The sequence below is a fragment of the Coffea eugenioides genome, chromosome 7 (assembly GCF_003713205.1).
Source record: "Coffea eugenioides isolate CCC68of chromosome 7, Ceug_1.0, whole genome shotgun sequence".
NCBI classification, from domain to species: Eukaryota; Viridiplantae; Streptophyta; class Magnoliopsida; order Gentianales; family Rubiaceae; genus Coffea; species Coffea eugenioides.
The window spans coordinates 4062308-4074116 of record NC_040041.1 but is presented as its reverse complement, the minus strand read 5'-3'; the positions used below and the strand labels follow the sequence as shown (position 1 = coordinate 4074116).

The 11809-nt window shown below is 38.2% G+C and overlaps 3 protein-coding genes across 7 annotated transcripts; 2 read left to right on the top strand and 1 right to left on the bottom strand.

Annotated features, from left to right (window-relative positions):
• Positions 1-2385: 2385 nt before the first annotated feature.
• On the top strand, positions 2386-5194 carry LOC113777486 (dehydrodolichyl diphosphate synthase 6-like). Of its 3 annotated transcripts, XM_027322592.1 has the most exons (3): positions 2386-2490; positions 3613-4394; positions 4443-5194. In XM_027322592.1, the coding sequence occupies exons 2-3, from the start codon at positions 3642-3644 to the stop codon at positions 4959-4961; spliced, it is 1272 nt and encodes a 423-aa protein (XP_027178393.1). In that variant the 5' UTR covers positions 2386-2490; positions 3613-3641; the 3' UTR covers positions 4962-5194. The 3 variants fall into 3 exon arrangements, with proteins under 3 accessions (XP_027178393.1, XP_027178391.1, XP_027178392.1); XM_027322590.1 differs by having other exon boundaries at positions 3613-5194; XM_027322591.1 differs by lacking the exon at positions 2386-2490 and adding an exon at positions 2667-3104 and having other exon boundaries at positions 3613-5194.
• On the top strand, positions 3258-11742 carry LOC113777485 (dehydrodolichyl diphosphate synthase 6-like). Of its 3 annotated transcripts, XM_027322589.1 has the most exons (3): positions 8996-9152; positions 9973-10805; positions 10854-11742. In XM_027322589.1, exons 2-3 carry the CDS (start codon positions 10002-10004, stop codon positions 11370-11372), a joined length of 1323 nt encoding a protein of 440 aa, XP_027178390.1. In that variant the 5' UTR covers positions 8996-9152; positions 9973-10001; the 3' UTR covers positions 11373-11742. The 3 variants fall into 3 exon arrangements, with proteins under 3 accessions (XP_027178389.1, XP_027178390.1, XP_027178388.1); XM_027322588.1 differs by lacking the exon at positions 8996-9152 and adding an exon at positions 3258-3421 and having other exon boundaries at positions 9973-11742; XM_027322587.1 differs by having other exon boundaries at positions 8997-9152; positions 9973-11742.
• On the bottom strand, positions 5046-7032 carry LOC113777488 (phosphoinositide phosphatase SAC7-like). Its single transcript, XM_027322593.1, has 5 exons — positions 6817-7032; positions 6654-6731; positions 5953-6023; positions 5768-5866; positions 5046-5338 (listed from the first exon to the last, which is right to left on the bottom strand). The coding sequence occupies exons 1-5, from the start codon at positions 6868-6870 to the stop codon at positions 5086-5088; spliced, it is 555 nt and encodes a 184-aa protein (XP_027178394.1). The 5' UTR covers positions 6871-7032; the 3' UTR covers positions 5046-5085.
• Positions 11743-11809: the final 67 nt, after the last annotated feature.

Genomic DNA, 11809 nt, shown 5'->3' with positions numbered 1-11809 from the left:
AAAGTATATGCCCTACTGGTATTTTTTTTTTTTTTTATCAAACGGCAACATCTATTCTATTCTTAATTTAGCCTATACAAGGGAGAGAGGGAGGAGATGGAGAGAAAGGGGGAGAGAGAAATTTTTTTTTTTGTTCTGTTTCTGCTGTTGCAACTTCCGGCGGCAGAGAGAGAGAGGTGGTGGGGGAGGGGGAAGGGGAGGAGAGGAGGAGAGAGGAAAAAGAAATAAATTTTTTTTAGTTTATGCTATTGCAACTTCCGGCAGGGGGAGGGAGAGGTGGTGGGGGAGGTTGGTTGTCTGCCCTACTGCTTGTTGGTTTCCACTGGAAATTGATGCCACGAGACAATGCTGTATGACTGCAATCCTGCCAACGTGGTCTTGAGTCTTGACATCGATTGGTGCGGTTTCTGGCATCCAACTCTTGTAGATAAATCCAATTTATGTGCTAAACAATCAAAAAATTTTGGACAAATATGTTAATTTCAATTTTAATATTTTTAGTTTAAAAGAAAAACTTGGTGTGATGTTTCTTGGAGGTATTAGTGACCACCAGGGTTGATCAAATTGGGCAATAGATAAGTTATATTTTATTGGTACACGAAGAAATTTTAAAACCATACAGGATTCTTCATTCGTCCGTATCAGAGCATGCATGGGCGGCGCAAATTCACCAAATTTATAGGGGACAAGGACATTACTGTCCTGCCCCTAGTCATGATCCCGCAACAACACATAATACTACTATCTGAAAATAATGAAAACATGAAAAAAGAAACAAAAACCAGCATCCAGAAAATCCTAGGTTTTTATCTTTGAATAAACAAAAAAAATCTAAAGCCACAGAAAAAAAAAGGAAAAAAACAAGGGGAAGGTTATATATATATATATATATATATATATATATTTTTTTTTTTTCCAAACAACCTCCCATTCCCAAAGGGGATAGATAAAAATCATAAGAAAATTGAGAGGCCAAAACAATTAGAAAGAAATCCCAACATCTTAAAGGACATTTCCGAACCATTTTTCTTTTTCTAGTGGAAAAGTATCCTCAAGATTGACTGACCACTTCTAAAGAAATTAATCATCCGATCATCATTATGCAGTTTCTAGAAACGAAACCCGGCCTAGCCTGGTATTATTCTACACCACCTAACCTAACCTAAGTGCTCCGGTCACACATGGCGGCAATAACGCAAGCAAAAGGGTACATACATACAATTCATAGGGCACGAAAATCACGTGTCAGGTTACAGTAGATTTACTTGCCTGCTTTCCAGTCCCACCAATCTGACAATCATTTGAGCACTCAAATTAAAAAGAAAAAAAAATGTAGACACCGAAAAGCTTCTGCCCCAAAAATAGTAAAGTAAATCTCTAGAAACGGTCTCGGAGCGCCCTGATGATGACTCGGCCGAGTCTTTGAACCATAAATTCGGATTGATTTTTCGTTCAACATATAAACCATTGTGGTACGTACGTTTGTTAAGGTTCCAAACTGACTGTGCTTGGCCTATAAGAGCAACAGCAGCGCGGGTGTAATGGAGGGCCATTACACCGCTCCATGTCATGGAGATTACACCCATCATGACACGGTTACATTAGAAGGTGGGATCCATGATTAAATGTAAAGTAATTTTAGCCACCAACGGTTACATTCAATTTTTGCTTCAACAGTTAATTTGCCAGCACACAACACATTTTAGCATATTTGGGAACGATTCGAAGGCAATGACAATGAAAACTAGTATTCATTTTGTTATTATTTGTATTTTATTTGATTTAAATTATGTAATATTATGTTATGGAGTTCAACTAATTACATTCTGAATTATTAATTAAGTATGGATTATTATGATATCTTCGCATTTGAGGTATCAAATATTTGTTTAATTTCTTGCATAATTATTTTTGAAAAAAAACAATATATTATTTTTGAAAGATAGAAAAAGATATATTATTCAAACTTAAAAATTAATAATATCATTTTTAGAAAATAAAAAATTCAAAATGTAAAAAATTTAATGAAAGTTAGTACTTTATTTTTTAAAAATAACAAAATTATTTTTAAAAATTACTTTATTTATTTATGGGATATGAGTTATACATTATTAAAATAAATATTTGATTTAATTGTGGACCCATGCTATTACACCTTATGGAGTGTAATCCATTGTGAGTGAAAGTGTAATAAAAGAGGAGAAAGTGGAATGCTGACGTGGCATGTGGATTACACTCCACACAGGGTGTAATAGTATTGTGGATGCTCTAAGTAGATACTCCCGGTGCCACTCAAGCCCAGGCCATTAATAGTTTTCCAAACGCTGGTGCGTTTCAAGACTTTTTAAGACAAGCCATTAACAACAATATTGTAGTGCCATTAACAACAATATTGTAGTTTCTTACCAGTTCCTTAACAACCATATTCCTTACCAGTTCCCATAGCTTATAGTTTCTGCTGCTCACTCCACTCTGCTTCTTATCTTCTAGGTGAGAAGTTATAATTATTTTCACGTTTTCATCTGGTTTCTTTTATTATACTTTATGCCATTTTGAAGTAATTGGTAATATTCTTGGTCATATTTTTGCTGGAGTATAAAGGGTTTTTGATACTTCCATTTCATCAAGGGAACTCGGATGTACTCTTCGTTGTTTTCGAGCTCTTTCGGTGAATGTGATGAAGTTTCAATTGTTGACTTTGTCGTTCTTCTGTTTCCTGGGCTTGACTTTGATCTGCATGTGTTTTCCGTGTCCTGGCTTGGATGTGAATGAAAGAAAACAAGAGCTTTTGAACTAACTAAGAGTTGGTTTAGTTTTATTCCATTTTTTTGTCGTTCTTATGTCATAGGTGCCAATGAAGTGGAATACAAACCGAACAAATTAAGAACAGCTGTTGGCTTTTGAAAGTAAGGCACTTAACCAAGAACAGTGATTGATGGCAACATGAAAATTATTTTTAGTTCTGAAACCAAAAGATGGTAACAAATCAGCGTAGATCTGGTTGTTGGAAGTCCCGTCACTGTAGTTGCCAGTGTATTTGATTATATGTTGGTGCAAGCTCTGAACTGGTATACGACTTCTTTTACCGGGGATTCTGCATACAGGTTAATGTCTAGGCTGCTCTCACTTCTGCAGTTCTACCTACGATTCTAAATTCGTGCTTTAGTGCTAGTTTAATGATTTTATCTCTCTTTGGAAGGTAAACAGAGTCTAATAATTTGATACACACAAATCTAATCTTAATATGAAGTGGGCTGTAGATGCAAGAATTTGCATAACAATTTTCTTTTAACTGGAAGGGAGTGTTCTGTTCACTTCCTTTGAGGCTTTCATTTATTTTTGTATCTCAAGAATATTCCAGTTCAGAATCGGACCTTTAGTTTCTGCCGCTTTACAACGAGTCCAACAGTGTTCTTGCAAGGTGTGTGTATTTCTAGAGTTAGTAGTCTTATCTTGTGATGTATTCTCATCTGGACTTTTCAGTTTATTTGCATGCAAGTTCTGTGATCAATCAGTGATGAATTTGAAAAGCAATGTTTTTATGTCTGCGTTGCCTTTTTCCATTTCTGCCCTGTCGGTGCAAATGTGCTTAACTTCCACTTCACCTTGCAGCTATCTTGTGGCTTAGCTTTAGGCAGGAAATGGAGCCTCAAAAGCACAGCCTTGTTGGGAGGTTATGTGGCAGCTCAATTAGCCACATGAGAAGATTTCTGTTTGATGTTCTGTCTGCTGGTCCAATCCCCAACCATGTTGCCTTCATTTTGGATGGAAACAGAAGGTATGCTAGGAAATGGAAGTTGGGAGAAGGAATGGGACATAGAGCTGGATTTCTCTCCCTCATGTCCTTGATCAAGTACTGCTATGAGTTGCAGATCAAGTACATCTCCATTTATGCATTCAGCATTGATAATTTCAAAAGAAAGCCTCATGAGGTCAAGTATGTGATGGATTTAATGCTGGAGAAGATTGAAGGGATGCTCAAGGAAAAGACTATAGTGGAAGAATATGGGGTGAGGGTGTACTTTATAGGGGACTTGAAACTTCTGGATGATAATGTCAGGCATGCAGCTGAACAGGCAATGAAAGCCACAGCGAAGAACAGCAGGAGCATTCTCCTCATCTGCGTTCCTTATACTTCGACTGATGAGATAGTGCATGCTGCTGAAGAATCTTGTGAACAGCTGTGCGATGAATTGCAAGCACTAAAACCAAGTGGAGCTCCGTTTGGGAAGATAAGCGAGGAATTGCATGAGATGGTGCATGCTGCTCAAGAATCTTCTGAACAGCTGGGCAATGAATTGCAAGCACTAAAACCAAGTGGAGCTCCATTTGGGAAGATAAACGAGATAGCGAAAGAAAAGCTAAGTGGAACTCCATTTGGGAAGATAAACGAGATAGCGAGAGAAAAGCTAAGTGGAGCTCCATTTGGGAAGATAAGCGAGATAATGAATGGAAAGGAGGAGGAGAAACCTGAAGAAAGGGAGCAAGGGGAGGCAAATGGCGAAAAGCGGGAGGATAAAAGTGAAGAAAAGAGCAAGGAACCGAGCGAAGAAGAAAAGCACGAGGAATTGGGCAAAGAAAAGCAGGGGGATTTCCCCAACGGGGAAAAGCTGGAGAATGCAAGTGAAGAAAAACAGGAGTTGAGCAATGGAAAGCTGGAGGAGAAGAGTGAAGAAGAGCAGAAGGGTTTTGTCAAAGAAATGAAGGAGGTTCAACCAAATATAAAGCTATCAGATATTGAGAGGAACATGTACATGGGAGTGGCACCTGATGTGGATATTCTGGTAAGATCTTCAGGGGAAACTCGGCTTAGCAATTTCCTTCTCTGGCAGACATGGAATGGCCTGTTGTATTCACCAAAGGCTCTTTGGCCCGAGGTTGGTTTGGAGCACCTTGTCTGGGCTATACTGAATTTCCAGAGAGCTCATCCACTTTTTGAGAAGAGAAAGAAGCAATTTTGAAAAGCTTCAAGCAACCTAAGCTGCATCTTCTGCTTTTCGTCCGGAGTTCATACAAATTCACAGGTAATGATGGGACAAGAATGCTACTCCGAATTCGATCTGGAAATTATTGATTCTTGTCATTTCAATTATCCACCCCAGATACTTGCAGCAATAATAACGAATGACTACTACAACCTAATCCCTCAAAACTGCAGGGTTGGTAGTTGAAGGTTGCATCCTTCTTTCTGAGATTTCTTTTTCTTGTCTTTCTCGACGGTCGCATCTTGGTATTTAAAAGAAAAAAAAAAGTAAAAATTGTCAGCTCATCTTTCTCGGAATCCACCTGAAGAAGTAGGAGGACCTTAGCGGCACCTGTAACTTGAGAGGATGCCATCCTTTCAAAGATTCAACAAATTGAAAATTGATTTAGTTTACCCAATTGATATAACCGGACAAAAAGTACTCGATTTACAGAGCAATTTGGATAAGGCACTACAAACACTGGATGATGGACAATGGATTGAAAAGTAGCAATATTAAGTGACACCCCCAAAATGATCCTCAATGTCTGAAATTGTCAACCCCACCAATTAAAGCAAATTGGGCCACTCCAGATTTTACATAATTTTCAATAGATATTTCCTTCCACATTTTAACTCACAAATGCTATATTATAGTCCTAATATTTTGCCATTCAATAGGAAAGGCCAACAAGAAGAAACGATAAACTCTATGAACAAAATTATGTTAAGAAGCAATATTAGTACGTGATATGAATGATGATCAAATCAGTACCTCACATCAGATGAACTTTTAATCCATACCGATTCTTTATGAGGAAATTTTCAATTTGATCATATAGGATAGAGAGGCGCTCGAAGTGAACATGCCCGCATATTTGGTGAAAATCGAAGTGCAGGTATCTGCAACACTCAGAAGATATTAAAACAAAAATTATAGTTCACTTAACATTCAATTGACAAATAGCCTTATGTGGAAATGATTATACCTCACATCATCACTGACAACATGCTGCATTGCATTGGCAAACTTTTCACACAAGCGACCCTCACCTCCATGCTGGTAAAGATATTAGAAACGCTAAGAACAAAGAATTCAGACATTATTGCATGTATATTCCCATGCATGCACATACGTCAAGAAGCTTATCATTCCCAAAAAAAAAGGGGGGAAGACAAAGGAGGCAGAAGTATGGTTCAGAATGCTCCACCAGCTTAAAACTTCATCTATATTATGCTATCAAATTACTTAGACAAGTCACACAAACTTTGCATCAATTCTTTTGCTTTATTGCAAACAATCATCAGAGTCATAATGTATTTTTCCTAAATTGAACCAGTAAATCTATCTCTTCTTTCCAGAAAACTTACGACCAAAATCTATGTTCAACCACCTGATTTGAATTAACTCATGCCATCATCAGATCAAAATTATATCGATGTTATGAACGAGTAAACACGTACTCTGACACCAGTCAAAAGCATTACTACATTTATCAACATGTCCAGTTGATTCTCATTCTTTCAGCTTATCGAAAGCTATAATTTGACATATGATATCTCAAAATTGTACAAGTAATTACAGGTGCTGGCATCCCTATAAAACATTTCAAGGTAACTTCCAGCAGAAATGTCCCAACTAATTCCATAGAAATAAATCTGAATTGGGATGATAAAAGCAAAAGTGTACCTTATTAACAAGATCTACTGCTAGAACGTTTCCATATTTCTTTCTCAGATCCAAAATGTGGCGCTCAACTACTCGAGGCTGCAGCATTTTACATGATTCATTAAAAGAATGAAGGGCACAGGTTTTGGAAACAAATCTAGAATTACAGAGCTTTGCCACTTACAGCTTCCTCAAGCCTCACAATCTCAAACTTAGGCATATGTGCTGAAGTCTGCATATATAATAATTTTTATTCTGCACCTACTTCTGTCTTATGTTACGAGGAAGAGAACTGAACTACCGTCGAATCAAATGGATGCACGTGCACTCGCCGGTGAAATTTTCAGAAAATCCCTGTGAAGAAGGTAAAATATATGCTTTACTGGTTGTTTTGTGTTAAAGTATATGCCCTACTGGTTTTTTTTTTTTTTTTTTAAAAATCAAATGGCAACATCTATTCTATTCCTACTTTAACCTATACAAGGGAGAGAGAGGCGGTGGGGGAGGGGAAAGGGGAGGAGAGGAGGAGAGAGGAAAAAGAAATAATTTTTTTGTTTTGTTTCTGATGTTGCAACTTCCGGCAGGGGGAGGGAGAGGTGGTGGGGGAGGTTGGTTATCTGCCCTACTGCTTGTTGGTTTCCACTGGAAATTGATGCCACGAGACAATGCCGTATGACCGCAATCCTGCCAACGTGGTCTTGACATCGACTGGTGCGGTGTCTGGCATCCAACTCTTGTAGATAAATCCAATTTATGTGCTAAACAATAAAAAATTTTTGGACAAATATATTAATTTCAATTTTAATATTTTTAGTTTAAAAGAAAAACTTGGTGTGATGTTTCTTGGAGGGGTATTAGTGACCGCCAGGGTTGATCAAATTGGGGAATAGATAAGTTATATTTTATTGGTACACGAAGAAATTTTAAAACCATACAAGATTCTTCATTCGTCCGTATCAGAGCATGCATGGGCGGCGCAAATTCACCAAATTTATAGAGGTCATGATCTCGCAACAACACATAATACTACCATCTGAAAATAATGAAAACATGAAAGAAGAAACAAAAACCAGCATCTAGAAAATCCTAGGTTTTTATCTTGGAATAAACAAAAAAAATCTAAAGCCACAGAAAAAAAAAGGAAAAAAACAAGGGGAAGGTCCTATATATATATATTTTTTTTTTTCCAAGCGACCTCCCATCCCCAAAGGGGATAGATAAAAATCATGAGAAAATTGAGAGGCCAAAACAATTAGAAAGAAATCCCAACATCTTAAAGGACATTTCCGAACCATTTTTCTTTTTCTAGTGGAAAAGTATCCTCAAGATTGACTGACCACTTCTAAAGAAATTAATCATCCGATCATCATTATGCAGTTTCTAGTAACGAAACCCGGCCTAGCCTAGTATTATTCTACACCACCTAACCTAACTGCTCCGGTCACACATGGCAATAACGCAAGCAAAAGGGTACGTACATACAATTCATAGGGCACAAAAATCACGTGTCAGGTTACAGTAGATTTACTTGAATGCTTTCCAGTCCCACCAATCTGACAATCATTTGAGCACTCAGATTAAAAAAAAATAAATGTAGACACCAAAAAGTTTCTGCCCCAAAAAGTATCTCCAGAGAGTCAAAAGACGAATCACTCTTTTATTTATTTGTTTTATTTTTTACTACTTCAAGATTCTACTAATAATTTCTACCTTTTGGTTTTGGCAGGGAAGGGAAAAGAAAAGCTAGCTTTATCATCATAAATTCTACTGCGCAAACTCAGAGGTAAGCTTGAATTATGGATCACAAAAATCTACATCCACAAAATGCCAGATAGAAAGGAAGCGTCACTTTTGGGGTGTTCTTCCCTTTTTTATGAAGTGAGAAATGAGAACACGGGACCATTGCATTATTTCTACGCTATCGAACGCTTTATACAGCAAACAAATTAAGGAAGAATTCAACAGACATGGGATTGCATGAAGAAAATTCTGAAACACACAAAATCTGTGTGATTCTCAATAACCTTGAGCTCCCAGATCTGTCTCATTTCAAATCAATCTCGACATATCAGTTATGTTTCAACGACATGCATATTTTACAGCATTTATTATTTTAAAAATTGTAAATAATTATTTTAAAAAATGCTAAACAAAAATAGTAAAAAAAAAATTTAGTAAAGAAAATCTCTAGAAACAGTCTCGGAGCGCCCTGATGATGACTCGGCCGAGTCTTTGAACCATGTAAATTCAGATTGATTTTTCGTTCAACATATAAACCATTGTGGTACGTACGTTTGTTAAGGTTCCAAACCATTGTGGTACGTACTGCTTGTGCTTGGCCTATAAGTAGATATTCCCGGTACTACCCAAGCCCAGGCCATTAAGTTTCCAAACGCTGGTGCGTTTCAAGACTTTTTAAGACAAGCCATTAACAACAATATATTGTAGTACCATATTCCTTACCAGTTCCCATAGCTTATAGTTTCTGCTGCTCACTCCACTCTGCTTCTTGTCTTCTAGGTGAGAAGTTATAATTATTTTCACGTTTTCATCTGGTTTCTTTTACTATACTTTATGCCATTTTGAAGTAATTGGTTATATTCTTGTTCGAATATAAAGGGTTTTTGATACTTCCATTTCATCCATCAAGGGAACTCGGATGTACTCTTCGTTGTTTTCGAGCTCTTTCAGTGAATGTGATGAAGTTTCATTTGTTGACTTTGTTGTTCTTCTGTTTCCTGGGCTTGACTTTGATCTGCATGTGTTTTCCGTGTCCTAGCTTGGATGTGAATGAAAGAAAACAAGAGCTTTTGAACTAACTAAGAGTTGGTTTAGTTTTATTCCATTTTTTTGTCGTTCTTATGCCATAGGTGCCAATGAAGTGGAATACAAACCGAACAAATTAAGAACAGCTGTTGGCTTTTGAAAGTAAGGCACTTAACCAAGAACAGTGATTGATGGCAACATGAAAATTATTTTTAGTTCTGAAACCAAAAGATGGTAACAAATCAGCGTAGATCTGGTTGTTGGAAGTCCCGTCACTGTAGTTGCCAGTGTATTTGATTATATGTTGGTGCAAGCTCTGAACTGGTATACGACTTCTTTTACCGGGGATTCTGCATACAGGTTAATGTCTAGGCTGCTCTCACTTCTGCAGTTCTACCTACGATTCTAAATTCGTGCTTTAGTGCTAGTTTAATGATTTTATCTCTCTTTGGAAGGTAAACAGAGTCTAATAATTTGATACACACAAATCTAATCTTAATATGAAGTCGGCGTTGCCTTTTTCCATTTCTGCCCTGTCGGTGTAAATGTGCTTAACTTCCACTTCACCTTGCAGCAATCTTGTGGCTTAGCTTTAGGCAGGAAATGGAGCCTCAAAAGCACAGCCTTGTTGGGAGGTTATGTGGCAGCTCAATTAGCCACATGAGAAGATTTCTGTTTGATGTTCTGTCTGCTGGTCCAATCCCCAACCATGTTGCCTTCATTTTGGATGGAAACAGAAGGTATGCTAGGAAATGGAAGTTGGGAGAAGGAATGGGACATAGAGCTGGATTTCTCTCCCTCATGTCCTTGATCAAGTATTGCTATGAGTTGCAGATCAAGTACATCTCCATTTATGCATTCAGCATTGATAATTTCAAAAGAAAGCCTCATGAGGTCAAGTGTTTGATGGATTTGATGCTGGAGAAGATTGAAGGGATGCTCAAGGAAAAGACTATAGTGGAAGAATATGGGGTGAGGGTGTACTTTATAGGGGACTTGAAACTTCTGGATGATAATGTCAGGCATGCAGCTGAACAGGCAATGAAAGCCACAGCGAAGAACAGCAGGAGCATTCTCCTCATCTGCGTTGCTTATACTTCGACTGATGAGATAGTGCATGCTGCTCAAGAATCTTGTGAACAGCTGTGCGATGAATTGCAAGCACTAAAACCAAGTGAGGCTCCATTTGGGAAGATAAGCGATGAATTGCAAGCACTAAAACCAAGTGGAGCTCCGTTTGGGAAGATAAGCGAGGAATTGCATGAGATGGTGCATGCTGCTCAAGAATCTTCTGAACAGCTGGGCAATGAATTGCAAGCACTAAAACCAAGTGGAGCTCCATTTGGGAAGATAAACGAGATAGCGAAAGAAAAGCTAAGTGGAACTCCATTTGGGAAGATAAACGAGATAGCGAGAGAAAAGCTAAGTGGAGCTCCATTTGGGAAGATAAGCGAGATAATGAATGGAAAGGAGGAGGAGAAACCTGAAGAAAGGGAGCAAGGGGAGGCAAATGGCGAAAAGCGGGAGGATAAAAGTGAAGAAAAGAGCAAGGAACCGAGCGAAGAAGAAAAGCACGAGGAATTGGGCAAAGAAAAGCAGGGGGATTTCCCCAACGGGGAAAAGCTGGAGAATGCAAGTGAAGAAAAACAGGAGTTGAGCAATGGAAAGCTGGAGGAGAAGAGTGAAGAAGAGCAGAAGGGTTTTGTCAAAGAAATGAAGGAGGTTCAACCAAATATAAAGCTATCAGATATTGAGAGGAACATGTACATGGGAGTGGCACCTGATGTGGATATTCTGGTAAGATCTTCAGGGGAAACTCGGCTTAGCAATTTCCTTCTCTGGCAGACATGGAATGGCCTGTTGTATTCACCAAAGGCTCTTTGGCCCGAGGTTGGTTTGGAGCACCTTGTCTGGGCTATACTGAATTTCCAGAGAGCTCATCCACTTTTTGAGAAGAGAAAGAAGCAATTTTGAAAAGCTTCAAGCAACCTAAGCTGCATCTTCTGCTTTTCGTCCGGAGTTCACAAAAATTCACAGGTAATGATGGTACAAGAACGCTACTCCGAATTCGATCTGGAAATTATTGATTCTTGTCATTTCAATTGTCCACCCCAGATACTTGTAGCAATAATAACGAATGACTACTACAACCCAATCCCTCTGCTACTCTTATGACTTCATTTCCATGCTAATTTGATGCTTTGCTGATTATTTACGCATACATCCTCAAAACTGTAGGGTTGGTGGTTGAAGGTTGCATCCTTCTTTCTGAGATTTCTTAAACTTGTCTTTCTCGACGGTCGCATCTTGGTATTTAAAAGAAGAAAAAAAACAAAAATTGTCAGCTCATCTTTCTCGAAATCCACCTGAAGAAGTTAACAGAGTCAGCAATTATCTTGCAAGGTTGTTGA